The sequence below is a fragment of the Prionailurus bengalensis genome, chromosome C1 (genome assembly GCF_016509475.1).
Source record: "Prionailurus bengalensis isolate Pbe53 chromosome C1, Fcat_Pben_1.1_paternal_pri, whole genome shotgun sequence".
In the NCBI taxonomy this organism is placed as follows: Eukaryota; Metazoa; Chordata; class Mammalia; order Carnivora; family Felidae; genus Prionailurus; species Prionailurus bengalensis.
In genome coordinates this window covers 106,265,908-106,291,008 of record NC_057345.1, presented here as the reverse complement: position 1 = coordinate 106,291,008, position 25,101 = coordinate 106,265,908, and the positions used below count along the sequence as shown (strand labels likewise).

General features: G+C 47.6%; 4 protein-coding genes across 15 annotated transcripts in view; 2 read left to right on the top strand and 2 right to left on the bottom strand.

Annotated features, from left to right (window-relative positions):
- PIP5K1A (phosphatidylinositol-4-phosphate 5-kinase type 1 alpha) overlaps positions 1-5,333 on the bottom strand; it is a 40,257-nt gene extending 34,924 nt beyond the window's left edge. For 6 of the 10 annotated variants that reach the window (XR_006296769.1, XM_043576268.1, XM_043576272.1 and 3 more), the window contains exon 1: positions 1,461-1,988. Coding sequence is in view for 8 of the 10 variants with exons in the window: in XM_043576268.1 (XP_043432203.1) it covers positions 1,461-1,542 (82 nt within the window). In the remaining 2 variants the exon portion in view is untranslated. Of the gene's footprint in view, positions 1-1,460; positions 2,106-5,210 lie in introns of those variants that run through there. The other 4 variants (XM_043576270.1, XM_043576269.1, XM_043576271.1 and 1 more) reach the window with 4 other exon arrangements.
- Positions 5,334-5,417: 84 nt separating this feature from the next.
- Positions 5,418-16,741, top strand: VPS72 (vacuolar protein sorting 72 homolog). 2 transcript variants are annotated; one of them, XM_043576278.1, is made up of 6 exons: positions 5,418-5,657; positions 9,755-9,907; positions 10,091-10,205; positions 10,605-10,781; positions 15,704-15,848; positions 16,167-16,741. In XM_043576278.1, the coding sequence occupies exons 1-6, from the start codon at positions 5,541-5,543 to the stop codon at positions 16,552-16,554; spliced, it is 1,095 nt and encodes a 364-aa protein (XP_043432213.1). In that variant the 5' UTR covers positions 5,418-5,540; the 3' UTR covers positions 16,555-16,741. The 2 variants fall into 2 exon arrangements, with proteins under 2 accessions (XP_043432213.1, XP_043432214.1); XM_043576279.1 differs by lacking the exon at positions 15,704-15,848 and having other exon boundaries at positions 5,458-5,657; positions 16,167-16,323.
- A 421-nt stretch (positions 16,742-17,162) lies between these two features.
- On the top strand, positions 17,163-22,090 carry TMOD4 (tropomodulin 4). 2 transcript variants are annotated; one of them, XM_043576280.1, is made up of 10 exons: positions 17,163-17,250; positions 18,272-18,433; positions 18,645-18,801; positions 19,125-19,241; positions 20,018-20,107; positions 20,288-20,418; positions 20,515-20,622; positions 21,037-21,180; positions 21,440-21,584; positions 21,972-22,090. In XM_043576280.1, the coding sequence occupies exons 2-10, from the start codon at positions 18,311-18,313 to the stop codon at positions 21,992-21,994; spliced, it is 1,038 nt and encodes a 345-aa protein (XP_043432215.1). In that variant the 5' UTR covers positions 17,163-17,250; positions 18,272-18,310; the 3' UTR covers positions 21,995-22,090. The 2 variants fall into 2 exon arrangements, with proteins under 2 accessions (XP_043432215.1, XP_043432216.1); XM_043576281.1 differs by having other exon boundaries at positions 17,187-17,278.
- Positions 22,091-22,616: 526 nt separating this feature from the next.
- SCNM1 (sodium channel modifier 1) lies at positions 22,617-25,095 on the bottom strand. The gene is made up of 7 exons (XM_043576282.1): positions 24,911-25,095; positions 24,602-24,672; positions 24,343-24,431; positions 24,146-24,243; positions 23,954-24,042; positions 22,923-23,117; positions 22,617-22,770 (listed from the first exon to the last, which is right to left on the bottom strand). Exons 1-7 carry the CDS (start codon positions 24,959-24,961, stop codon positions 22,671-22,673), a joined length of 693 nt encoding a protein of 230 aa, XP_043432217.1. The 5' UTR covers positions 24,962-25,095; the 3' UTR covers positions 22,617-22,670.
- Positions 25,096-25,101: the final 6 nt, after the last annotated feature.

The window sequence follows — 25,101 nt, the reverse complement described above, 5'->3', positions numbered from 1 at the left end:
TAAGAACTACACACAACCTTCTTTTCTGCATTGGGGGAAAGAGAGAAAAGGTTTAAATTAAGGGACTACTCTAGAAAAACACCTGTTATTTTACCTCATCCTTCGCACTTAGAATGCAACACAAGTTTGCTCTGGTCCTCTAATGCTTTTACAGGAAAGGCAAAAAACACCTCTCAAGAAACTAAAAATAGATGTACATAAATAAAACTGCAGCTTATGAAGAAGATACTTGTGACCATGTAGCCAAGCTCATCCCAGCTGGAATATGAAAGCGGGAACCCTCTATTTAGCCAAGTCAAAAGGCAAGGATGCAATCCCAGGCCTAAGGAAATGTCAACCTCTCAAGTACAGCATCCAACATCTGACAGCTTCTCCTGCCTGTAGAGGCAACAGTAACTGTGGAACAGCAGACATTTCTGATTGAAGCTCTAGAACAGTTTCTGACTCAATTTCCACCCACCTCCCCACACTTACACACATTTTCCCTCCTACACACAATCTGCTGCTTTTCTTGTGGGCTCCTCTGCCCTGCCTCAATCTCCAGTAGTTTCTAACTACCCTGGCTCAGTGCTCCAAGTGCCGGTTTCCTGATACAGACTAAGCATTCTTCCAGTGCATTTCCTATTATGCAATATTTCTCCACAGCACGTACAACCACCTCCCAAGCACTCCATCCTTCCCAGGCCTAATTCCCATCACAACCTCTCTCAGCCTCTACTGTGCATCATTCCATCTTCTCCATCTGTTTTCTAGGGTCTTTTAACTCTAATTTTCCGCCTTCCTTCAAAACGCCCTATTCCTTCCCAAAGGTGGGCAGTCTGGAAATGGGAATCCTACAAGGAGGGTGTCTGATATAAATGCATGTGGGTACGAGCGCGTGCGCGGGGGTCGGCACTGGGAAGGGATGACGCACGAGGGGGGAGGCCTCTAAGGAAAAAGGTCTCCAATAACTCCCACCCCCAACAAAACCCACAATTCCCTAATTCCTCAGCAATCTAAAGAAAACGTCACATAACCTTTAAACATGTTTTAACCCCATGGCTTCTCTTCCACATTTTTATCCGATTAACCCCATAGTCAACTTGAATTTCACCTGCCTCTCACACTAAGTAATTCCTCTAAATACAAGGCCTCCGTTTACTTCAGTTTTCTCTACTTCTTTCGGTTTCCCTTCTGTTACCGTCCTACCCCCATGTTCAATCTCCATCCCTTTTCAAGTTCTCAAGTCGGTTTCCTCGAAGACAGCTTGTGTTTTTGAGAGCCTCCCTTTCCTCAATCAAATCCACCCTTTCCTCAGACTCCCCCTGACCGCTCAGAAAACCCTATCTGAAAACCCAACCTCCGTCCTCCTTACCGGCAACTCCTCGGACATCCCCAGTTACAGGTGCCCTCCCAGGTCTCGCTCTCGTTCCCATCGCACAGCCGCCATCAGCCCCCTGCCCACGCCCCGCCCTGATTACCTGAGGACGAGGCGCAGGAAGGGACGCCGGGATCCGCGGATGAAAACCCGACCGACGACGGCCCTGAGGAGGCCGACGCCATCTTGGCAGCCCCCTCCCCCTCAGAGGCCTCGCTCCCTTTCAATCGGGCTCTTCCTCTTCTCCGAGTCGAATTTTCTCCACGTCTCTTCACAGAACCCGCGTTCTGCGGGCCACCTCCCTGCCCCCTCCGGGGCCTCTCTCAGACACGTCGGGCTGGGTCCTGAAACAGCTCAGGGCCGCACCACTTGGCTGGCATAGGGGAAAACCGCCGTCTCGCACCCGCTCCGCAACTTCACCAGTGCTCCGAGGGAGCTACTTTCCCCTTTCACAAAGAGGTAGGCTCCAGCCCGCCGCCAGGACCCCGCGTCCGAACCTAACCACACCTAACGAAATAGGGGGCGTGAAAAGTCCCAGAGGAACAAATGCCCCCGCCCCTCCTCCCCAGCCACAGCCTGTTTATCGCCCAACCTCACTGCTCTACTCGGTGGCCAGGGGAAATCCGGGAACTGCTCATGCGCGTAACCTTTCCAGCGTTCCAGCCCACTCAATTCGGGGGGGGGGGGGAGAAGAGGGAGGCCCTGAGAGCCAATCGGAAGGCTGGTGTTGGTCACATTACACAGGTTCCTCTTGCACTAACGAATCCACAGGTCGAAGACAAGCTCTTCCCCGACTGTGAACCAGCGCTACGGTGGCTCTGTGGGTCCAGTTAAATTCGTCTCTGTGAAAGGACCCGGCTGAGTTGCCGGAGCTCGGGATAAGTTAGAGTCGTCGGCTCGGCTGGCCTTCAATTTTAGAGCCCAGGGTTAGAGCTCCCCACCGAGGCGCTGTTGTCAACTCAGCGACGTTAAGCCCTTGAATATCACAAAACATCACATGCGACTATTCTTCCGGCTTTACTGCTTGTTTACTGTTTGGCTTAACATGCGTGCTTGTCTTGCCTTCCTCTGAATGACATTCAAAACAGATCTACACTTTGCTTCAAGAGCAATGCTGGGCACAGTTATGGAATTCAGAAGACCTCTCAGAAAAAGCCACGGAAGGCGACCATATCACAATCTGCGATCCAGGCAAACCCTTGGTTCTGTTAATCAGTGCACCGAACTGCACAGAGAAATTCCGCAAACCCTTGGTTCTGTTAATCAGTGCACCGAACTGCACAGAGAAATTCCCCATTCTAGTCTAGCGTTCGGATTAATAAAGTACCCTGGAGATTGTGAAAACCAGATGGGGAGCTGAAGACTGATCGGACTGTAAGCTGCTGAAAAGCAAAGACTGTTTCACTCTTGTATCTCCAGCTCCTCCCATCTTGTGAGCCTGTACATGGTAGCGGCTCAATAATTATTTGTGAAATTAATAAATGAAGAGAAATTGTGTGTGGGGGGGTCTTGGTTTGCAGCCCCCAAGATGGCCTGGTTATCCTCTATCCGGATGTTTTCCAGGTCCTCGAAAGGGAACCTAGGACCATGAATTCCAGAGACTACCACTGCCTATTTTCCTCTGCCTTCTACCCCTCTCTCAAGATAGAAATAATTGTTTCCCTGCTGCCACTTGCTGGATTATTCATATTCCATTGGGTATGAAGGTAGACAAACTACATGATTGCGTTGCCATTTCATTCAATAGCAATGGAATTGAACGACACTGAAGTATTTTACAGTTGCCTATACATATACCCCTCCACACAACTAACAGTACAGGAACTAGACAGGTGGGAGCACACTGTCTAGCACAGGATTTGGCTCATAGGTCAAATAAATATTTATTGAATAAATTATACTTGTTTCCATAAAAGGCATGGAGTTGCTACCATTTCCTGAGTTATTTTAGAAATCAGCTGGTGTAGAACTAAAGCTGTTTCTGATTTAAAAATTGGAAATAGACCAATAAAGGCCTGACTCATACAGGCAGTAGGTCAAATAGAGGGATCTTCTCCCTGGGATTTGATCTATGAATTTGATTTCAGCCCTCCTGAAAAGAAGAGATCCCTGTTTTGTAGCTTCTTAGGGGTCTTTGTTTCTCTTTATGTACCAGAAAATGGCTGCTATTACTCCTACTACATGGTATTATGTCAGTCTGTTTACTTGTTTGTCTTCCTCACAAGACTGAATATTTCAGGGCAAAGATTACATCTTACCCATTTTCATATCTCAAGCATTTTATATCTCAAGCATCTTTGTGCCTGGCACAAAGTAGGTGCATAATACATGTCTCCTGAATATATGAAGGAATGAAAGCAAAATTCAAAAAGTGGGGCCAGGGTGTCTCTCATCTTTTCCCCCTTTACATTATCTCTGCCTCCACTCCCACTCAATCCCTGGGGTGTCCTCTGAGTCACAGAGCCACTCTTCCCCAGTAACATTCCTGGCATAGAAGACCTGGGGTGACGTGGCAGGGTGTGGAGGCAGAGGCAAAGCAGGACATGTTGGCTTGGTGCCCCAAGGAAATTGAAAAAGGAGTTCACCAATATATATTTTGGAAAAGTAGAGCAATCTGGTGATTTCAAAATAGTCCACGTATACAGATTTGACAGAAATAACGTGAGTGTGCACACACATGCATACACACACAGATTTTATCATATCTTAGAATAGTCCCTAAGGTCAGAATGGAGGGGGCTAGGGCAAGCAAGATCAACGTAGACACAAAATAAGAGGATGAGTACCTTATTCATTCAATTGTCATTCATTAATTCATTCACTGAATTGACATTATTTAGCCCCAACAATGTCCTAGGCACCATGAGAGTTCCTGGTATACCAGGTGAAGATAAAGTCCTCGCCCTCAAAAAGATCACAGACTAATGAGAGAGGCAGCCCCATAAATCATTAGAGTAAAATGTAATAGCTGCCATCATAGAGTATGTACAAGTGCTATGGGTTGACAATCATACTCTCAGAATAAAAGATAGGAAGAGAAGTTGATACAGGGTCTTGACAATACCACAGACTATTTGATATTGGAACTATTCCAGAGAATCAAGGCGGCATGACCTCCGTGTTTATGGAAACTGTGCCAGGAAGAGAGATTGGCGACTGAGAAGACTTTACTGTCTTATAGAACCTATAGAACCAGAATTTGGCCAGGTAGACAAGTAAGGAAAAGAATCCTAAGAAGGAAAAGCAGGCAGGCACGACGAAGAATTGAAAAGTGATATTAGAATAGGACGATGGGGCAGGAGGTGAAGCTGGAAAGGCAGGGAGAGGCCAAACTATGAAGGATCTTGAATGCCATGTTAATAGTAGTTAGCACCTACTAACCATATGTGCTTACTAAATCTTGTGCTAAGCAGTTTACAAGATTAATATCTCTTAATCTTTGCAACAACTTTAAAAGATAAGTATTATTCGTCCCACCTTGTTATTTTCTTAAGTAGGTTCCACGCCCAACGTGGGGCTTGAAGTCATGACCCTGATATCAGGAGTCGCATGCTCTACCCACTGCTCCAGCCGGCGTCCCTAGTTCCAGTTTACAGATGAAAACTGAGATTCAGCAACTTGTCCAAAGTCACACAGCTAAAAGATCTTAAACTCAAACTCAGGTATGGCTGGCTCTGAAGCTGTGCTCTTAAACACACTACTATTCTGCCTCAAGGATTTTGGACTTTAACCCGTAGATGATAGGGAGCCATTAAACATCTTCGAGTAGAAGAGTGACAAAGTCTGGGTTTTTAGAAAGGTTCCTACTAGAAGCAGAATGGAAAACGGACTGGAGCAGAGGTAAAAGACTGACCTCTTCTAAGTGAAAATTTGTTGACTCCTAAATTCTGGACTTAGGGTAGTAGGACTCCTGGAGTCACCGAGCCCAATCGTTCCACAGTCCAGGTCCGCGCGTGCTAGAACGGGGAGCTAGGTTGTCTCCGCGTTCCCGGTGGGCGGGGCTGCAGAGTGAGGAAGGCGCGGCTGACAGGACTAGGAGCCTCTCGAAGCTCTGCTACTTCTGCCTGTAGACTACTGGCTTCCGCCACCGCCTACCACCCGCAGGTAGTGGTGTCGAGCGCCGAGTTCCGCTACCCGCGCTGGGTGAGGGGCCTCTGATCGCGGCGCAGTCTCGGTAGGCGGTATGAGTTTGGCTGGGGGCCGGGCCCCCCGGAAGACCGCGGGGAACCGGCTTTCTGGCCTCCTGGAGGCAGAGGAGGAAGATGAGTTCTACCAGACGACTTATGGGGGTTTCACAGAGGCAAGAGCTGGGTCCAGGAAGAGGGAGGGGAGGAAGCTAAAGGGAGCCCTGAAGGGAGAAACCTCGGACAAAGAAGGGGGCGGGGAATGGAGTGGAGCCCTGGTAGCTGATACTCGCGACGGGGTGGGAGAGTTGGGGGTGGCGGGGGTTTAAAATGGAGTACTAGAAGGTAGAGCCCTAGATGGGTTGGAGGGGTCGGGGATGGAAGGGTCTCCGGAGGCACCCCAGAGTATGGCAGAAACCGACAGCGTACTTTTCTAGTTGCCTGTTTTCACCACACTCTTGACGTCTGACGTAACGCGAGCTTCTCGCAGCCACGCAGTATATAGTCGTGGGCCCACGGTATGGTTCTTCACCAGAGGTATAGAAAGGAATCTCTTTTCAAAAAAGAAAAAAATAGAGGAGCTTAGCCTATGCTTTTTCCAGCTTTCAAGTCTCAATGTAAGTGTTTCCTTCGATAACCCTTCTTTGCTATAAAAAGTGTCCCATTTATTTCCTTCATAGTATACATTTCAAATTGTAATTAGATTTGGTTTGCCTACTTGTTTATACTTTCCTATTAGGTTGTAAACTCTGTAAGGTTAGAGATGGTCTGTTTTGTTCAACAGAAGAAGTCTAGTGCCTGGGCTAGGGTCTGGATTGGATTGGCACTTGTATTGATTGAATCTGTCCATTCTTAAAATAGCCGTTGAGAAGCTAGGGCAAACCAACTACCGTGACAGGTTATAGGGAAGCAGAGAGTATTAAGAACACTTTTTCTTACCTATACCAGACCCCAATGGGGGAACCAGCTGAATTAACAGTTGAAATACTGTGTGATAAGGAGTAAAATAAGTGGTAAGGATAGGGTGCTGTGGTAACATGTGGGAGCCAGAATCATTGGTGGGGATGGGCATCCTGGGGGACACGATGTTTAAACTTAGGATAGTATGAAAAGTAAGCTGTGGCTGTATGTACAGCAGTAGGGCTGAGAGCAGGGTAAGGAGAAAGGTTAGCCCACTGAGGGGGTGGAGCAGATGTGTAAAGGTACTGAGTCTGGGTCTGGAGCCTGCATGTCTACTCTCATTCTCCAGACCTTGAAAGAGAATAAAGATTGGTGAGACTGGAGAGAGTAGGCATGGGCCAGATCATGTTGGGCCTTGTGAACCATGTTAAGGAGTTTGCTCTTCATCCAGAGGACTGAGAAGATTCATCAAAGTACATGATCAAATCTGTACTTTATATAGTTTTTAATGCTTATTTATTTTAGAGACAGAGTACGAGCGGGGAAGGGACAGAAAGACAGGGAGACACAGAATATTTTTAAATTTTTTTAATGTTTATTTATTTTTGAGAGAGAGAAAGACAGAGTGTGAGCAGGGAAGGGGCTGAGAGAGAGGTGGACACAGAATCCAAAGCAGTCTCCAGGCTCTGACCTATCAGCACAACCCAGTGCAGGCCTTGAACCCACAAACCACAAGATCATGACCTGCATGGGAGTTGGTTGCTTAACTGACTGAGCCACCCAGGCGCCCCCAAATTTGTACTCTAGAAACCTCACTCTAATGAAGAGAATGAAGGAGGCAGTGGGAGTAGAGAAACATGGGCAATAGGTTTCAAGACACATTAAGGAAATTGAATCCACAGGACTTGATGACTGATTGGGAGTCATTACTTACACAGCTATAGTTTAAAATAGAATGTTCTCTTCCCTCCCCCAAAGGCCATTTTCCTATTCCTGTCATTTTACGAGTCGTTATTTAATATGTACCCTTCACGCTTCCAAAAAGGATTAAAGGAGGCTTACCATATAAACAAAAAGTAGGAACAGTAAAAATAGAGACAGATCAGAAGTAATTGTACCAGGAGCCTCTGCTAAAATGGTAATAGCAATTGATACTAAATTTAGCTGTGAGCTTCCTGGCAGCCAAACCCTGAATTTCTTTTTTCAGTAAGAAAGAAGCATATACATTCTTTAAAAGAGAAAAACTTATTCAACGCTAAATTTTAGGAATTTAATCCTTATATAAGATGTATAAACTAACAGGGTTTTGGCAGATGATGTAGAAATATCCTCTTATCTAGTCATGTCTATTAATGACCCTCAATAAGGGCCAAAGGAATGGTAGTAAATCCCTAACTTAATGAAAGCATTTTGATTGGACACTAAGCTAATGTGTAGTTGAACTACTATTCTCTGGTGAGATGACTTAATACCAGGTTAGAGCTGAGGGGATTAATGTGTTCCCAGGCTGTCTTTCACAAACATCAGTTGGGAGGAAATGATGGTCATCAGTGCAAGATTGAACTCTGGCTAGCTTGGAGTGTCAACTGTCTGTGCTATTTGCTTGCTTTGGCAGCATATGTACCAAGATTAGCCTGTTGGTCTACATCATTGATTGAAGAGAGAGCCACATGTTTGAGATGCCACCCCGCCCAGTTGACTCCCCTGCCCCAAGTGTATTTTTCCCTTTACTTTTTAATGGGGTTGCCGTTCTAGACTTAACCTGTACTCTCTCAATTTCAATTCTAGGCCCCATGTTCTCTACTCCACTCAGCTAACCACCTCCAGAACTTTCTGAAACACTCCTTGTATACAGTCTTCCTATCTCCCCAAGTCTTCATTGGCTCCCCATTACTAGTACTTGTACCCAGTTATTTTTCTGTTCCAACACACCTGAGGAATGAGACCTATTTCTCAGTAACTTTAGTTTACCTCAACAATGATTATCAGTACTGGAACAAGTGAGGAGAGGGAGAGGATTGAGAATCCTTGGCCTGCAAATTAAACTCATGAGTTTATTAGCCTGATAATGTAAGTCTCTCTGTAGACTGAATGCAACCTTTTCAAGTCTTAGAGCCTTATAGGGCAGTCAGGAAATGTTGGAAGAAGGCTGTGCTGGAGTCAAAGGCAGCCAGCTAGGAATATTTCTTGCCCAAGAAAAACTTTCTGCTTTACTTAGGTCTAAATCTTTATTCTATAAATAGGCTATGCACATTCCTGTTTCTGCATCTTTGTTCTTGCTGTTCCATCTACCCATGTTACCTCTGCCCTCTTGGCTGTCTAAACACTACCCACGTTTTATTTTATCTTATTTTATTTTACTTTATTTTATTATTTAAAAAAAATTTTTTTTAATGTTTATTTATTTTTGAGACAGAGAGAGACAGAAAATGAACAGGGGAGGGTCAGAGAGAGAGGGAGACACAGAATCTGAAGCAGACTCCAGGCTCTGAGCTGTCAGCCCAGAGCCCGACGCGGGGCTCGAACCCACAGCCGTGAGATCATGACCTGAGCCAAAGTCGGAGGCTCAACCGACTGAGCCACACAGGCGTCCCTATTTTATTTTGTAAGTTTATTTATTTTGAGAAAGAGAGTGCACATGGGAGAGGGGCAGAGAGAGAAAGAGAATCCCAAGCAGGCTCTGCGCTGTCAGCGTGGAGCCCAAAGCAGGACTCGATCTTACAAACTGTGAGATCATGACCCGAGCTGAAATCAGGAGTCAGACGCTTAACTGACGGAGCCACCAAGGCGCCCCAAAACACTACCAGTATCTTAAACCATGGCTCAAGTTCTCTTTGTTCTTTAGAGTCTCAGCAAACTGTGACGTGATGACCAAATCTGGCTCGCTACCTGTTCTGTTTTAGCCCTTCACAGAAAAAGTTTGCCAACCCCTGCTCTAAAGGAATAAAGTCTAAAGTTTAGACCCTCCCAGACGACCAGTCTATAGCAAGTGTGCCTTCCTTTGAGCTCCTGTAACACTTTAGTACCATTTGATACCTTATATGTTGTCTTGTATTTAAACTTCCTTTTATAATGATATCCTGTCCTCTGCCTGACTGTGAGACCCCTGAAGGTAAAGACCAAACCAAATCCTTTCTGTATCCCAGAACTTAACACTGTGTGCTACGGGTAAAGGGCAGTTAATGACTGCCGAAAGAGGCGGTGCTGGAGCCAGAGGCCATTACCTAGAAGGGCTTCTTGCCCAAGGAAATTGAAGAGCTGGGTTGGGAAGGAGAGTGGGGCAGCTCTTACCAAGAAAGCAAAGAGAGTCTGTACCTGGAGGGGCACTGATGACTCCAGTGACAGTGAGAACCTTCTCTCCTTATATCCTCAGGAATCTGGAGATGATGAATATCAAGGGGACCAGTCAGACACAGAGGATGAAGTGGACTCTGACTTTGACATTGATGAAGGGGATGAACCATCCAGTGATGGAGAAGCAGAAGAGCCTAGAAGGAAGCGCCGAGTAGTCACCAAAGCATATAAGGTGCAGGGGTATCCTGGTTTTCTTGGACTCCTGTAATTTCCCATAATTTCTCTTCTGCCCTTCATAAGGTCACAGGACTCCCCATGCTAGTCCTATTTCCCACAGGACTAGTTTTCTCTTAAAATCCTCATCTTTCTCTGTATTACTTCTGTTCCATGGTATCTGATTCCAATCTGTTCCCAGGAGCCTCTCAAGAGCTTGAGGCCTCGAAAGGTCAGCACTCCAGCTGGTAGCTCTCAGAAGGCCCGAGAAGAGAAAGCTCTGCTGCCATTAGAACTACAGGATGATGGCTCTGACAGTGAGTGTGGAGATGTTTGGGTCAATTGACAATTGGGTCAATTGGGTCAATCGGAACATAACGAAAAAGTATTGTATTCATGGCAAGTTAACTGAAGTTGACAACTGTACTATGGTTACATAAGGGAAGCCCTTATTCTTAGGAAATATACGGTGAAGTATTTAGGGTCGAGAACTAAGATGTGTGCAACTTAATCATTCAGGAAAACACATGCGATGCAAATGGGGCAAAAGGTTAACAGGAAGTGATCTGGGTAAAGGACACATAGGTACTTTCTGTGGACTCTTCTTACAACTTTTTTGTAAGTTTGAAATGATTTCCAAATAAGAAGTTTTAAAATTAAAATAAAGGAGGTGGACATGAATTCAAAGATTTCTTCCTCTCTGACTTCTTCCCCAGGTCGGAAGTCCATGCGTCAGTCTACAGCTGAGCATACAAGACAGACATTTCTTCGGGTACAGGAGAGGCAGGGACAGTCACGGCGGCGAAAGGGGCCCCATTGTGAGCGGCCGCTGACCCAGGAGGAGCTGCTAAGAGAGGCCAAGATCACAGAGGAGCTCAACTTACGTTCACTAGGTCAGTCTGGTTTTGAGACTAGTGGGCAGAGGGAGGGGGAACCTTAGAAAAACGGAGACTGAAGGGCCTGAAGAGCTAGGGAGTTGAGGATCCAGAAGAAGGGAATCAGAGGAAGGAAATGGGGAGAGTGAGGGATTAGGAGCAAGGAGTGAGGCAGTTAGCTGGGCTCTAAAGAACAAGTTATATTGAAGAAAAAGTGTGTTTGTATAAAATAAGAATCGAATAGAACTGAGTTCAAATCCTAGTTCTGCTGTTCAGTTGCTGTAAGACTGCTGACAGATTGCTTAACCTACTTGCATCTTGCTGTCCTGGTTCACAAGGTGGGGTGATAATGCCTCCTTTAATGATAATCATGAAAATAAGAAATTCGCCAGAATTAGTCTATGAGATGAGCTAAAGTCAAAATTCTTTAAAATCCCTTCAGTTTATGTGCCGAGTACACTGTCACGTAAAGTAATATATTGTACAAAACATATATTTCTTTATAGGGCATTGAGAGTTGCAAATCATGAGAGGTACACGAGGGAATGGCAGGTTATACGCCTCCTGTCACATGCTCGATCTGGGGCATACTTCCATTGAGTGAAATAACACATACAATACCTATAGTATGTGCTTTGTTCTCTCTGTCTTTCACCCCCAACCCCCATCAAATCTTTCTCTCTCTGAATCTTTTATTTTTGGTCAAACACATATGGTTAAACATGGATAGCCCAAATGTGGAGTTGAGTATTGTTTAGCAGAATATCTGGGACCCATCCCATTCTACTTTTATATTTCTCAAATGTAGATAACTCCAAAAGAACACAATGATTGAGAAAAGATTTACTTCAGTTCCAACATCTTCAGGGTGTGTTTTCCTGTTTTGTTATAGTGACTTTAACGTTGAACATTTAATCTTTGATGGTAATTCAGTACTTTCAAACAGTAGCTATCCCTCAAAACAGAAATGACTGAGAACCATCACAAACAGTGAGGTGACCTTGATGTCACTGTAATTACAGTCCTCATCCTTTGACCACATTGGTTGGTTTGGGCCACTGTAAGGAGGGTAACACCCGGGCTTCTTGTACCAGTAGCTGACATCGGAGGCCCTGCAGAAGCAGGTTCTGCAGGGGGGACAAGAAGTTCATTTTTGAACATGTTGAATTCGAAGAGTTTTTGAGTGGTCCATGCAGTGCTGAGAGTTCAGTGTACACGTCTGGGCTTGGACAAGAGATCTAGGCTGGAAACAGAAATTTGGAAGTCTGTAGAGTATGGATAGCGTTGATGAGATTGGAATGGGTCAGATCACCCAGGGAGAAAGCATGGGGAAGAGAAGATAGAGGCCGAAGAGAACCCTGCAGATGTACAAGAGGAGCTTAGCAGTGGCCAGGATTTGGAGAACTTCAGGAGAATTTATCTTAAGAATGACAAGGAGGGGCACTTGGGTGGTCAGTCAGTTAAGTGTCTGCCTCTTGGTTTCGGCTCGTGTCATGATCTCACAGTTCATGGGTTTGAGCCCCACACTGTCAGCGCAGAGCCTGCTTGGGATTCTTTCCTTCCCTCTCTCTCTGCCCTTCCCTCCCCCCCAAATAAATAAATATTAAAAAAAGAAAAAGAACACCAAGGAAAGAAAATGTTTGAGAGAGAGAGTCTCTGCTGAATGCTGCAGAAATGCTACTCAAGAGAAGAACTGTGAAGTGTCCATTTGTTTTCATGACAAGGAGGTCAGATGAAATTAGGGAACACTTTTTGGCGACTACACCATTTTGAAGCCGGCTGGGGAGCCACACTTATAAAGCGTGGCTGTAAAGGGTGGTTTAAGGAGTAAAACCTATAGGATCTGGGGTCAATGTACAGTTTTCCTTATTTGTTTTATCTAAGATTAGAGGAACTCTTGTCTTTGGTGAGAAGCAACTGAAAGTTTAATGACAGAGAAGAAAGAAAGGATAGTTAATAGGGTGGGTTTTTGGAGAAGTGAGATGTGGGGGGAGTGGGGTACCTAGAGTACAGGTGGAAGAATTGGCCTAAATTATGGAGGAGGAAGGAAGGATGGCTTGTAGTTGGAGGTTTATAAACCCATAGCAGGACATTGGAGTGGTTCTCATCTGATGTCTTTTAGGCACTATCACCTGTCAGGTGTTGGGCATAGAGTTGGAAGCTTGAGGATAGTGAAATGTGCTTGAAGTAGTTCAGGGGCGCCTGGGTGGCTCAGTCGGTTGAGCGTCTGATTCTCGATTTAAGCGCAGATCATGATCCCAGGGTTGTGAGATCGTGCCCCGTGTCGAGCTCTGTGCTGAGCATGGAACCTGCTTAAATTCTCTCTCTCCCTCACCTCTTCTCCACTGCACGCACATCTTCTCTCTCCCTAAAAAAAAGTAATAAGAAGAAGAAAGAAAAGAAATAGTTGAGATAGAATTATCTGCTGGCATTGGGGGAGTCTGTTGAATTTGGGGAACATGCATTTGTGGTGGTTCCAGTCTAGCCTGTTGTGTAGTATTTTTCCAGGAGCACTCAGCAATCCAGGTCTGGACCAGGGAGTGTAGATTGATGAGAGTGACTGAAATGATAGGTTGAGGAACCTAACCTTGATTTAAAAAGGAAACTGGAAGAAAAAAAAGAACAATGAAGACTGGAGGGGGCTGCCAGATAGAATGAGGAGAGATCCATGTATGGGAGGTATCAAAGGACAGAGGATATCTAGAATTGTGGAGCAAAACAACCAAAGCATAGGATGTTGCGGCCAGAGCCTGGGATGTGTGATTTTTAGTATTTCAGAGCTGGGGCAGTTCCCGGCTGTAGCCATAGTGGAATGGAGCAACAAATGTGTCACGGACAGGAAGATGAGATCCGTAAACTGTGGGGATGGGATGTTGAAGGGGCTACCCATGTGCATGCACTTTGAGGTCACTAGGGTGATGAAGGATGATAGGAGTTGAGTGGAGAGGAACAGTGGAAAGCATTGCTAAAGTCTTCAGAGAGTAAGGGAGTGAGCATGACAGGAAAGAAACATGATCTAGCCTCGTGGCATAAGTCTCCAGAGAGAAGTGGGTTTGCACGTGGGGAGAAAAGCAGTGGTCTAAAGTTGTAGTGTGGGCTCAACAGGACCCAGGCACACCCTGCATGGGAGGTGGCAGGACGAGAGACCTCCACCAGAGGGCTGCAGGGAGAGCAGTGGCCTTGGGATGACAGGCTTCCAGGAAGACAAGTTGTGGAAGGAATTCACAGTGAGAAACTTGAGGACATAGATGAGTTGGCTGGTTATAGAGCAGGAGTTCCAGAAGGTACAGGGAAGTGTTTGAAAGGGGAAGTGTTGGAAGGTTGGCAGAAGGGAAAGAAAGCAACATTACCAACCAGAATTCCAAGTACAAGAGAGGCTAAATCATTGGTGGGGTTTCCAGAGCACACTTTTCTGGTCAGACTTTATCTAGAAGATTGGATGCGCACTTAAGAAACAGAAATTTGGAGTTCATTCAGAGGAAAGGGATCAGGAATATTTTGACCTACTGAACATTAACAAATACTTGCTGAGTGCCTGTAATGGGTGGCACACCGCGTGGCCCTGATAATATGTAGGTAACATGAGTCACAGTCACTGCCCTTCAGGAGGAGACCTGTGTACCAGCGATGAACTACCATAGAGCAGTGTCACTGTCCAGACAGGGGACTGTGGCGAATAAGAGGAGCGCTCAGAAGGAGGATTGGTTCTTCTGCCCAGCTCGTTGTTGCCATGTGACAACGCAGATGCCAGGTTGCCCGGTTTCCTTGTTAATTTTTTTTTTTATGTTTATCTTTGAGAGAGAGAGACAGAATGTGAGCAGGGGAGGGGCAGAGAGAGAGGGAGACACAGAATCCGAACAGGCTCCAGGCTCTAAGCTATCAGCTCAAAGCCCGATGCAGGGCTCGAACTCACAAACTGTGAGATCGTGACCTGAGCTGAAGTTGGACGCTTAACCTACTAAGCCACCCAGGCGCCCCTCCTTGTTATTTTTTTAAGAAGGATCAGAGGGGCACCTGGGCCGCTCAATCAGTTGATTGTCCGACTCTTGATTTCAGCTCAGGTCATGATCCCAGGGTTGTGGATCAAGCCGTGTGTCTGGCTCTGTGCTGAGCATGGAGCCTGCTTAAGATTCTCTCCCCTTCCCTCTGCCCTTTCTCCCCGTTTGCACATGTGCTTACTCTCTCAAAAAAAAAAAAAAAAAAGGACCAGAAATCTCTGTATTTAAATGTAATTTCCTCATTTTCAAATATCAGTAACTATTTCAAATTTTCTTTAAAATACAATACAGATCAAACAAAACACTTAGAGGAGCTGCCAGCATGCGGCCTCTGCCATAGGCTGTGAAAAGTACAGTAATGGAAGTGTCCTAGGCACAGGGGCTAGCAAAAAGAGAGTGTGTCTCAAAACCATGTTTTATGAGAAATGGTTCAAGGAATGGGTGTTGTGATCGGCCTGGAGGGAGAGACCTAGATACTAATTTCAACTATGTATGTAAAGGACTGTCATGGGGAAGACAGGTTGGACCTGTGTCCTTTACAGCTTGAAAAGGTGAAACAGTGTCATCAGGCAACATATTTCAGCTGGAAATAGGAGAGAACTCTGTAATGACCAGAGATGCCTGAAGACGCAGCGCGCTGCCGTGGCTGGGAGTGAGCGGACAGGGCAGCTTGGGCAAACAGGCTCCTCATCCAAGGGTTCCTTCCAGCTCCAGAGTCCTGCTGTCTGAGTGCGTGAGGAGCTGAGTGGACGGGAGAGGTGGGCGGAGAGGATGTCGGGGGTCGGGGGGTGGTCAAGCAAAGAATGTCGGAACTAGGAGGTGCTAGGGGGGCCTCAGAGGATTGGTGTGAGTGGCTTGGGCAGGCAGGGACTAGACAGGACAGACATGAGTGTGGGCATGGGGGAACTCACCGCCCCCTCATTCCTCCCTTTGACCCTGAAGAGACCTATGAGCGGCTTGAGGCTGACAAAAAGAAGCAGGTGCACAAGAAGCGGAAGTGCCCTGGGCCCATAATCACCTATCATTCGGTGACGGTGCCGCTCGTTGGGGAGCCAGGCCCTAAAGAAGAGAATGTGGATGTGGAAGGGTGAGTGCGTCACAGGGGAGAAGGGAAGAGAGCCTTCTCCCTGCCATCCTCAGTTCTCCTCACACAGCTCTCCAACACACAGATGTCCTTCAGGGTCCTCTTCCCTCAGCTGTGTTTCTTTCTGTTTTTAGTCTCTCTCCCCTCTCTCAGCAGTTTTCCCACCCAGCACAGCTTGCTTCTCCCCATCTGTCACTTAATAGATTCTCTCCAATTGTTGCTGTCATTCTGCCTCCTTCCTCTCTTTCCTCACCTGTCTTATCTCTTTGTAGGTGGTTTTCTCTCCTCAGACTTTTTGTGTTTCTCTGTCTCTCCCCTCAGACTGGATCCTGCTCCCACAGCTTCTGCACTGACTCCCCGTGCCGGCACTGGACCCATCGTCCCTCCTGCTCGCTGCTCCCGTACCTTCATCACTTTCAGTGATGATGCGACATTCGAGGAATGGTTTCCCCAAGGGCGGCCCCCAAAGGTCCCTGTTCGGGAGGTCTGCCCTGTGACCCATCGCCCAGCTCTGTACCGGGACCCTGTCACAGACATCCCCTACGCCACTGCTCGAGCCTTCAAGATCATCCGTGAGGCCTATAAGAAGTACATCACTGCCCATGGACTGCCGCCCACGGCCTCAGCGCTGGGCCCTGGCCCACCACCTCCCGAGCCCCTCCCTGGCTCTGGGCCTCGAGCCTTGCGCCAGAAAATTGTCATCAAATAAGGAGAGGAGTAGTCCTTAGAAACCTCTTTCCTGCCCTGACTTGGGGCTCTTAATGTTCCCCTCCTCTCCCTGCTTCTCCTCTTGGTCATCTCTGACCTTTGCCTGGCCCTTTTCCATCTTTCTTTCCCCCCAGTTCCTATCGGTTTTATTTGTGTTTTTTAATCTAATAAAAGAGAAAGATCCCCTTTGTCTGGTGTCTCATTGAGTTGGGAGCAAGAAGTCTTTGTGAATGTCTGAGTATATATGGGTCTTTATTTTGTTTAATAGCATTTATTATGAGCTGCCCTTTTTAAATTGTAAGTATTCACTCCTCCAGCTGGATTATAAACACCTTTAAATTAGACCTCCAAACAAAATTCCTGTACTCCCCTTTATATCACCTTATATTCACTGCTTTGAATATAGCAAGACACCAAATAAGTAGGAATGACATGATTCCCCTAGTTTCTAGGACTCTGGCTTACATGCAGGAAGGGAAGGAAGTGCCATGGCTGTGAGTGGCCACTAGAGGCTCTCAGGGCTGGGCAGGGTATGGGGGCTGTGTATATGTGATCTCCCACCACCCCCCACCTGGCCAGAGCTAAAATAATAAAATGCTGAGCTCACTGTTCCCCCACCCTCTCCCCGGCACTGGGCTCTTCCTGCCGCGGGGACAGTGCTCCAGTAGCACTGACAGACCAACCGACAGAAGGGGAGGTGAGAAGGGAGGTAGCCACCAGGACTGGTAGGTGGGAAGGCAGGGGGCTTATGGACCAGAGCCTGGTGGGAGGTGGGAGGAGAGGAGCGGCTCCTTTCGGGAATGATGTGGAGTGTCTCCGTCCCTCAGCGTATGTTTCTGCCACTGTCTGTCCTATCCCTTAACCATAGTGTACATTGTCCATGCAAGTATCTCACACACTTTCTGGATCTTTCATATTCAGTATGGTGTGTATGTGTAGCTTGTGTGTATTTTCTGTATTGTAAGAGATTGTGCAAGTTTAATCTTCCCACTGTTTTTAGAGAAACTTTATCGCATTTAGAAGGTATTTCCCACCCATTGGTCCGGTGTCACCTTCCCGTCCAAAGTCAGGGACAAATTTTGGGGACTCAGCCCCTTCTCCTGAGACCACACCACACTTCCCCCAACCTGGCATTCCCCCCAGCTCCTCTGAGCCCTTGCTTTCCCTTAGGATTTAGAGTTTTAGCAAACATAGAAAGTGAAATCTTGATTCCCCCACAATAAAAGAGGAAATGAGGGTAGGGTAAGAGAACTGTCTCTCTTCCCCCTTGCGTTCTTCGAGTTTAGGAAAAAAGACTGGATCGTGGGGAAGAGAAGAGGAATTTCCCTGAAACTCTTTGTATGCCCCCCTTCCTTTCAATAGGAACTGGGCCTGGGGCCAGTTGTGCTGGCAGGGCCCTTGGCAGCTGTGCTTGGGCAAGAGGCACGGACGGACGAGGTTATAAGGGAGGGTGTTGCCAGGATTTCTCTGTCACACAATGGGCAGACGAATCACGCTTGGATGCCTGGGATCCCCATCCAGGGTGGCTGAAGCTGAGGAAGCAGGAAGAAGGAAGCTCTGGTTCTAACTAAACAACATAAGTCCCCACTTTCCCCTGCCCAGCTAGATTTCTAGCCTCCAAGGCATCCAGTTCATCGTTCTGCCCCCTGGCTCATCTGTGTCCTGCTGTGTCCATGTGTATCTTTCCATTCTCCAATCACTTTCCCCATTCCCTCCAGGCTCCGTGAGCACCAGAGTGGGGAGGGGGTGGGGCCATCATGTCATCATATCAGAAGGAACTGGAGAAATACAGAGACATAGATGAAGATGAGATCCTAAAGACCTTGAGCCCCGAGGAGCTGGAGCAGCTGGACTGCGAGCTACAGGAGATGGACCCCGAGGTAGGGGCTCTGGCACAAGGAACCAACGAGGAAACGGGCAGCCTCCGAGCATTGAGGAAGGGGTGGTGGGCCCCGGGTGGCTGAGATCAGGGCTGCCTACAGGGCTTGGAATCCCAAGAGGGCCAGGGAAAAGGTGTGTGCAGATGTTTAGGGAACCCTGGAGGTACCCCAGATCAGAGGTCTGACTTCCTCCCCAAAACTCATCCCGAAGAACATGCTCCTGCCCGCTGGACTAAGACAACGTGACCAGACAAAGAAGAGCCCAACGGGGCCACTGGACCGGGATGCCCTTTTGCAGTATCTGGAACAGCAGGCACTAGAGGTCAAAGAACGTGATGACTTGGTGCCCTTCACAGGCGAGAAGAAGGGTATGGAGACACTAACAACCATGCCTACCAAAACCCAATGGTCATCTCTCAAGTGCACCCCCTCCAGCTTCCCTCTGACCCTCCAGCTTCTAGCTGCCCAGGGACCTGGCCACCCTGAAACACACATGCCTCTTTCACTCTCCAGCTTTTAAGAGAGATTAGGGGACCCAGGAGTCCTGAGCTGGTAGAGGACTTGGGCCTTACGGTGGCCCCTAGTGACTCAAGACTCCACCTCCTGGAGAAGGAAAGGAAGGAAGGAAGCTAGAGACAAGAATCGTAGGAGGAATGACCTCCACCTGAGCCACCCTTCATCTCCCCATCAGGGAAACCCTACATTCAGCCCAAGAGGGAAATTCCTGCACAGGAGCAGATCACTCTGGAGCCTGAACTGGAAGAGGCATTGGCCCATGCCACAGACGCCGAAATGTGTGATATTGCAGGTGGGCGGCAGTGGAAGGTTAGGGAGGGTGGGGAGATCCAGGGCAGGGCTGTTCTAGCCAGGCCATGGGACTAATGAGGAAGGCCCTGAACAGGACATGAATGTTAGAGAAAGCCTCAGGTCATGGTTTTAAGTTTTTGCTTATGTATTCACTCATTCATTTTTTAATCTAATACATTCACATCTCAGAGACAAGTTTATAGGGATTATAAAGCAGATAAAAGTAGAACTATTCTGGCTGGAAATAGGAGGAAGTCTAACAGACTCCCTCACTCTTTTCTCTTTTTTTTTGAATGTGAAACACTGTTGTTTTTCTCTCCCTTACCCTCTAGGGGCTCCTTAGGGACCTTCCCTTAGCTCTGTCTCAAACTTGTTTGTTGTTTTTTTTAAAGTTTATTTATTTATTTTGAGGTGGGGAGGGACAGAGAAAGAAGGAGAGAGAGAATCCCAAACAGGCTCTGTGCTGTCAGTGCAGAGCCTGATGCGGGGCTCAATCTCATGAACTGTGAAATCATGACCTGAGCTGAAATCAAGAGTTGGACACTTAACCAATGGAGCCACGCAGGCGCCGCCCCCCCCCTCAAAGTTTTAAAAACTACCACCTTAAGCAGTTCATAGAAGGAAACCCTGGGACCTAGGGAGAGTGGGAACCTCTTTGGAAGAGGGGGGAGAAGTCAGGCTTTAAAAAACTGCAACAGATTCAGAATGAGAAGGGAGGGGATTTGGAACAAACTCCTTCTTCTCATTCCTTGTTCCCCCTCTACGTACTCTCTCCAGCAATTCTGGGCATGTACACACTGATGAGCAACAAGCAATACTATGACGCCATCTGCAGTGGAGAAATCTGCAACACCGAAGGCATTAGCAGTGAGTGTTTGGAAGCATGGCATCCAGGGCTTTGGGAAGGCAGTCCCAAGGTCTGATTAAAGGTAGCAAAGGGTGAAATGGGAATCATGGAGTGGACCTGGTACAGAAGTAATGGGAGAACCAACGGGGAGGAGGTTGTGGGGAACATGTCGTGGTTTCCTTCTGGCCCTTGCCCGCCAGGTGTGGTGCAGCCTGACAAGTACAAGCCGGTGCCGGATGAGCCCCCAAATCCCACAAACATCGAGGAGATACTAAAGAGCGTTAGAAACAATGACAAGGAGCTGGAGGAGGTGAACCTCAATAACATACAGGTATCTGACCCCTATGTTCCAAATAATAAATGGGATTAACTATGTGAGTCCCAGATATGTGGGTCCCTTAGCCCACCATCTCTTCTCCTCTGACAGGACATACCGATACCCATGCTAACTGAGTTGTGTGAGGCCATGAAGACAAATACCTATGTCCGGAGCCTCAGTCTGGTGGCCACAAGGAGTGGTGACCCCATCGCCAATGTAAGGCAACTTGAAATCCCAGCCCCCTCCCCATACATGCACCCCTTGACATGCACCCCTGCCAGGGCTGTCATAAGGGGTTGGGGTTGTGCTGGGGATGCTATTCCCATCACGTAATCTTAGGATGGCCTGATGAAGACTCCTACCCTCAGTCCCATGGCTCTTAGCTCGGAAATCCTCAGATCACCTTCTCAGAGAGCCACAGCCTGCTCTACCACCCCGCCAACTCCACCACACACTTAACCTCCCTGCTTCCCCTACGACCTGTGCTCCCTTCCATGTCCCTCTCACCCCACCTACAGCTCCTCAAGGACTCTTCTCAAAGAGCTGTGTTTCCCTCTTGCTCCTGTTCTTTCTCTCCTCAGTCATCTGTGAAACTGTCCCCTAATCCTAACCCAAGTCCCTACTACCCAGGCGGTGGCTGACATGTTGCGTGAGAATCGTAGCCTCCAGAGCCTGAACATTGAATCCAACTTCATTAGCAGCACAGGGCTCATGGCTGTGCTGAAGGCAGTTCGGGAAAATGCCACACTCACTGAGCTCCGTGTAGACAACCAGGTGAGCTTTCCCTCCCCTGGTCCCCTGATCATTCAACTAATATTCACCGAGTCTCCTCCCTGAGGCTGCCACTGGGTCAGGATCTCACCTAATCTTGTCTGAAACCTCTTCGTTGTCTCTATGAGGGGAGCCAAGGTCAGCACCTCTTATCACCCCTTCTGATGAAACAAGCTTTTTCAACCTCCCAAAGGGTTGGTGGTATGGCGCGGTGAACAACACAGAGAAGGGGGCTGACAGGGTTCACCTCTCCGTCCCCCAGCGCCAGTGGCCTGGCGATGCAGTGGAGATGGAGATGGCCACCGTGCTCGAGCAGTGTCCCTCCATTGTCCGCTTTGGCTACCACTTCACACAGCAGGGGCCACGTGCTCGGGCAGCCCAGGCCATGACCCGGAACAATGAACTACGTGAGTAAATGCAGACATGCTGTATGGGGGCAAGTAGATCCTTCTGAAGCCTGACTTAGGGACTAATAGCCTGGGGTACAGCCAAAGCAATATTCACACGTGAAGTTTAAATCCCCTAAGTGACTAAAAAGTATAGAAGAGTCTCCCTGCCCCCAAACGTATACCCGTAGAAAAGCAGGAAAGGAGCTAGACATACCCGTTTGGGAGCATGGTACTTTTACTTGCCATGTCATGTCTTATTTCATTTTGTTAATGTGGGGTGGGCGTGCTTGCTGGCCAAAGACACTACCTCTTTATGAGTCTGGCCTCAAGGACCTGGAAAGAAGAGCACCTCTGCAGGAAGTAAGAGATGGAAGAAAGACTTGTGTTTACTGTTTCCTGTTACAGGTCGCCAGCAAAAAAAGAGATAACACTTCCTTTCCCTTTACCAACCAGAGCTGGAAGCCCTGAATGCTTAAATCCTCATCTCTCCCCCTTCCTGTAAATAAAGGCCCTTCTGTCCACTCTGCCTGCCTCTTTCCTTGGGCTCTGGGGTGGGAATCTTGGCACTAACACCCAAGGGTTACTGCCAGTTCATCAGGGGATTATTTATACTCTGGGGATCAGCAGACAGAGAGGTTCAAGTTACTAGGAGGAGGTGGGGGAGCTCCCTCCCTTGGTGTTCCCCACACCCCTGTCTTTTCATTTAGTCCTTTCTGCTCTCACAGAGTACCTACCCCAACCCTCTTTCCAGACGTGGCCAGGTCCCCCGGCGTCTACCCACAACCCTCGTGTGATTTGAAGGAGGAAAGGACTTTGAGTGGCGGTGGGGAAGAAGGCAGACAACATGAAGGGCACAGACCTCCTTCTGACAGACTTATTAATAGGGCATTGGGCTACGTGCAGCTGACGCTTGGCATGACATTGGTAGAAGGTGGGGGAGGGGTTAGAAGTATGGGGAGTCATGTACATTGCAGGGAAAAATTGGCCAGGCTGAGAATGCAGGTTTGAAATCCTGAAATGGAACAAGGAAGGAGACTCGAGGAAAATTCGGCTTCCAGAGCCCACTGAAATTTACTTCTGAACTGAGTGGGGGAATGGAATGTGTCAGTCCAAAGGGAGATCAGGGGGTTCCTCTTCATCAGAGTCAAACTCAACATTCTCATCTTTTACCCATCGACCTTGTCCATCTGGGATCCATCCAGAGCTGGAAATAACAAAGAGAATAGGTCAGGAAAAGAGATTTAAGAAGTTAGTAGGGAATAAGGAAAACAACAACAACAACAATTGAGAAGGATTGAAAAAAGGAGAGTCAGAGAGAAAAGAGAAAACTTAAGGAAGGTGATTCTGTATCCTCACCTTCGAAGGGTGAGGTAATGATCCAGGGCACGTCTTCTCGTGGGGCTCATGGGTGCAGAGGATGAGACAGTTGCTGACTCCTTGGCCTGTGGGCCAGCCCCAGGCACGGGTTCCCTACTGATCTTCCCACTCTTGGGTTCAACCTCTGGGGGTGGCAAAGGGAAATGGGAGACAGAGGGACGAGGGGTTTCTGGTCTGGGTAGAGAAGAATCAATGTCTATAAAAGTGGTAAAGGATAAGGGCCAATTCTCTTATGAATCCCAACCCCTTACAGCAGTGCTTCCTAAATTGTTTCCCTCAAGGGACACCTGGCTGGCTCAGCCCATACAGCATGCAACTCTTGATCTCAGGGTTGTGGGTTCAAGCCCCACATTGGGTGTACAGGTCACTTAAAAATAAAAATCTTAAATATAAATTTGTATATCATATATATATATATATATATATATATATATATACCATATGGTATATATACATATACATATGTTGTGTTCCTTAAGATGTTTTAGTAAGTGTTCTGCATGAAAAAGAATTTTGGGGGACGCCTGGGTAGCTCAGTCAGTTAAGCCTCCGACTTCAGCTCAGGTCATGATCTTGTGGTTCGTGAGTTCGAGCCCCGTGTTGGGCTCTGTGCTGACAGCTCAAGAGCCTGGAGATTGCTTTGGATTCTGTGTCTCCCTCTCTCTCTGCCCCTCCCCTGCTAACACTCTGTCTCTCTCTCACAAATGAATAAACAATAAAAAAATGTTTTTTGGAATCAAATTGAGTTCTTTAAAGGCTAGGTTAAATTTTTTGAAGTTTTTTAATTTTAAGACTTTGTAGAGCCCTTAATATATACTAGTATTACTATCCAAATTAGGATTACAAAGTGCCATTTTTCCAAACCTAAAAAAAAATTCTCTTTTTCCTGAAATACCAGTTAACATTTCTGGACTACTAGTATTCCTGAGAATACAATTTGGAATACAATCATTTTTGAGCCATCTATCTCCTCTGCCCTTTCCAACCTCTGGCTTTCCTACCCCACAGACCTGTACTTCCGGCGGCAGCAGCTGTTATAGTGAGGAGCTCTGTGCAGAGCACTTTGGGTGGTAAGTCGGGTCTGAGTTAACAGAGGAGCCTGGTATAGAGAGGGGAGACAGAGTCAGAGTCTTCAGAGCCAGAAAGAAGTCAAAACCCTTCAAGCAGACCCACTGGGAACACACTCTCCCCACCCTGATTACCTCAGCTTTGGTCTCTGACCTCCTCAATTCATTCTGCTGTCTTGGATTCTGCTCTGTTCCCTTCCCTGGCTGCTTCTTGCCATAGAAAAGCTGCAGGCCTGAAGAGACAGGGGAAAGAATTAAAAACAGAGAAGCAACAGTGATCTGCAGAGATCTGGAGGATTTCTTCTCTAACCCCTGTCTTCCCTCAAACTTACTGGACAGATGTTTCTTGCCTGCACGGTGGGCAGTCAGCATGGCCAGGGTGTCCAGGACAGGTCGGTGGGGACAGATGGCACAAGCAAAGCTGGACAGGAGGAGAGAAGATATTTGCTCCCGGGGGGGGAGAGGGGTCTCGGTTGTAAGTCCCACCTTGATCTAGCAATTAATCCTAGATACTCCAGCTCTCCCCCCTGATAAAATTTTATTGAGCCTCTAACTGCAGAACCCTCAGGCTTGATCACTCCTCGTCCTCACCGTCCATCCCGTAGCATCAGCGCCTCATCCTCTGGGATGTAACTGGCCAGCAGATCTCCGACTCTTCGTTTCTACAGGGGGATCAGAGAGTTAGAAGAAAGCATGGGACGGGAAACGACAAGGACGAGGATTGAAAGGGAGTAAGGACCATGAGAACAGAGATCACAAGGAGAAAAAGGGGTCACTACCTATCTCTAGTCGCTCCCTCGCGCCGCGCCCCCCCCCCCACCCCGACTTGTTGCCAGAGCAGCAAAACAGCTCTTTCCCAGGGCAGTGAAGCTGCTCCCGGCGCTCTCCTCTAGCGCTTACTTTCAGCACATTGAGTTGACTCCAATCATCACCTTCCCTCTTGAAAGACATCACGACGGAGGCCCAGAAACGAGCAATTCTCCTGGGTTGCTTCGCCTCTCCTTTCAGGCCACCGTAGCAAGATTGGGGCGTCTCCTTTCCTTCGGGTTCTTTTCCGGTTGGCCTCCTTACTTCCCTGGAAGCGCTTCCCA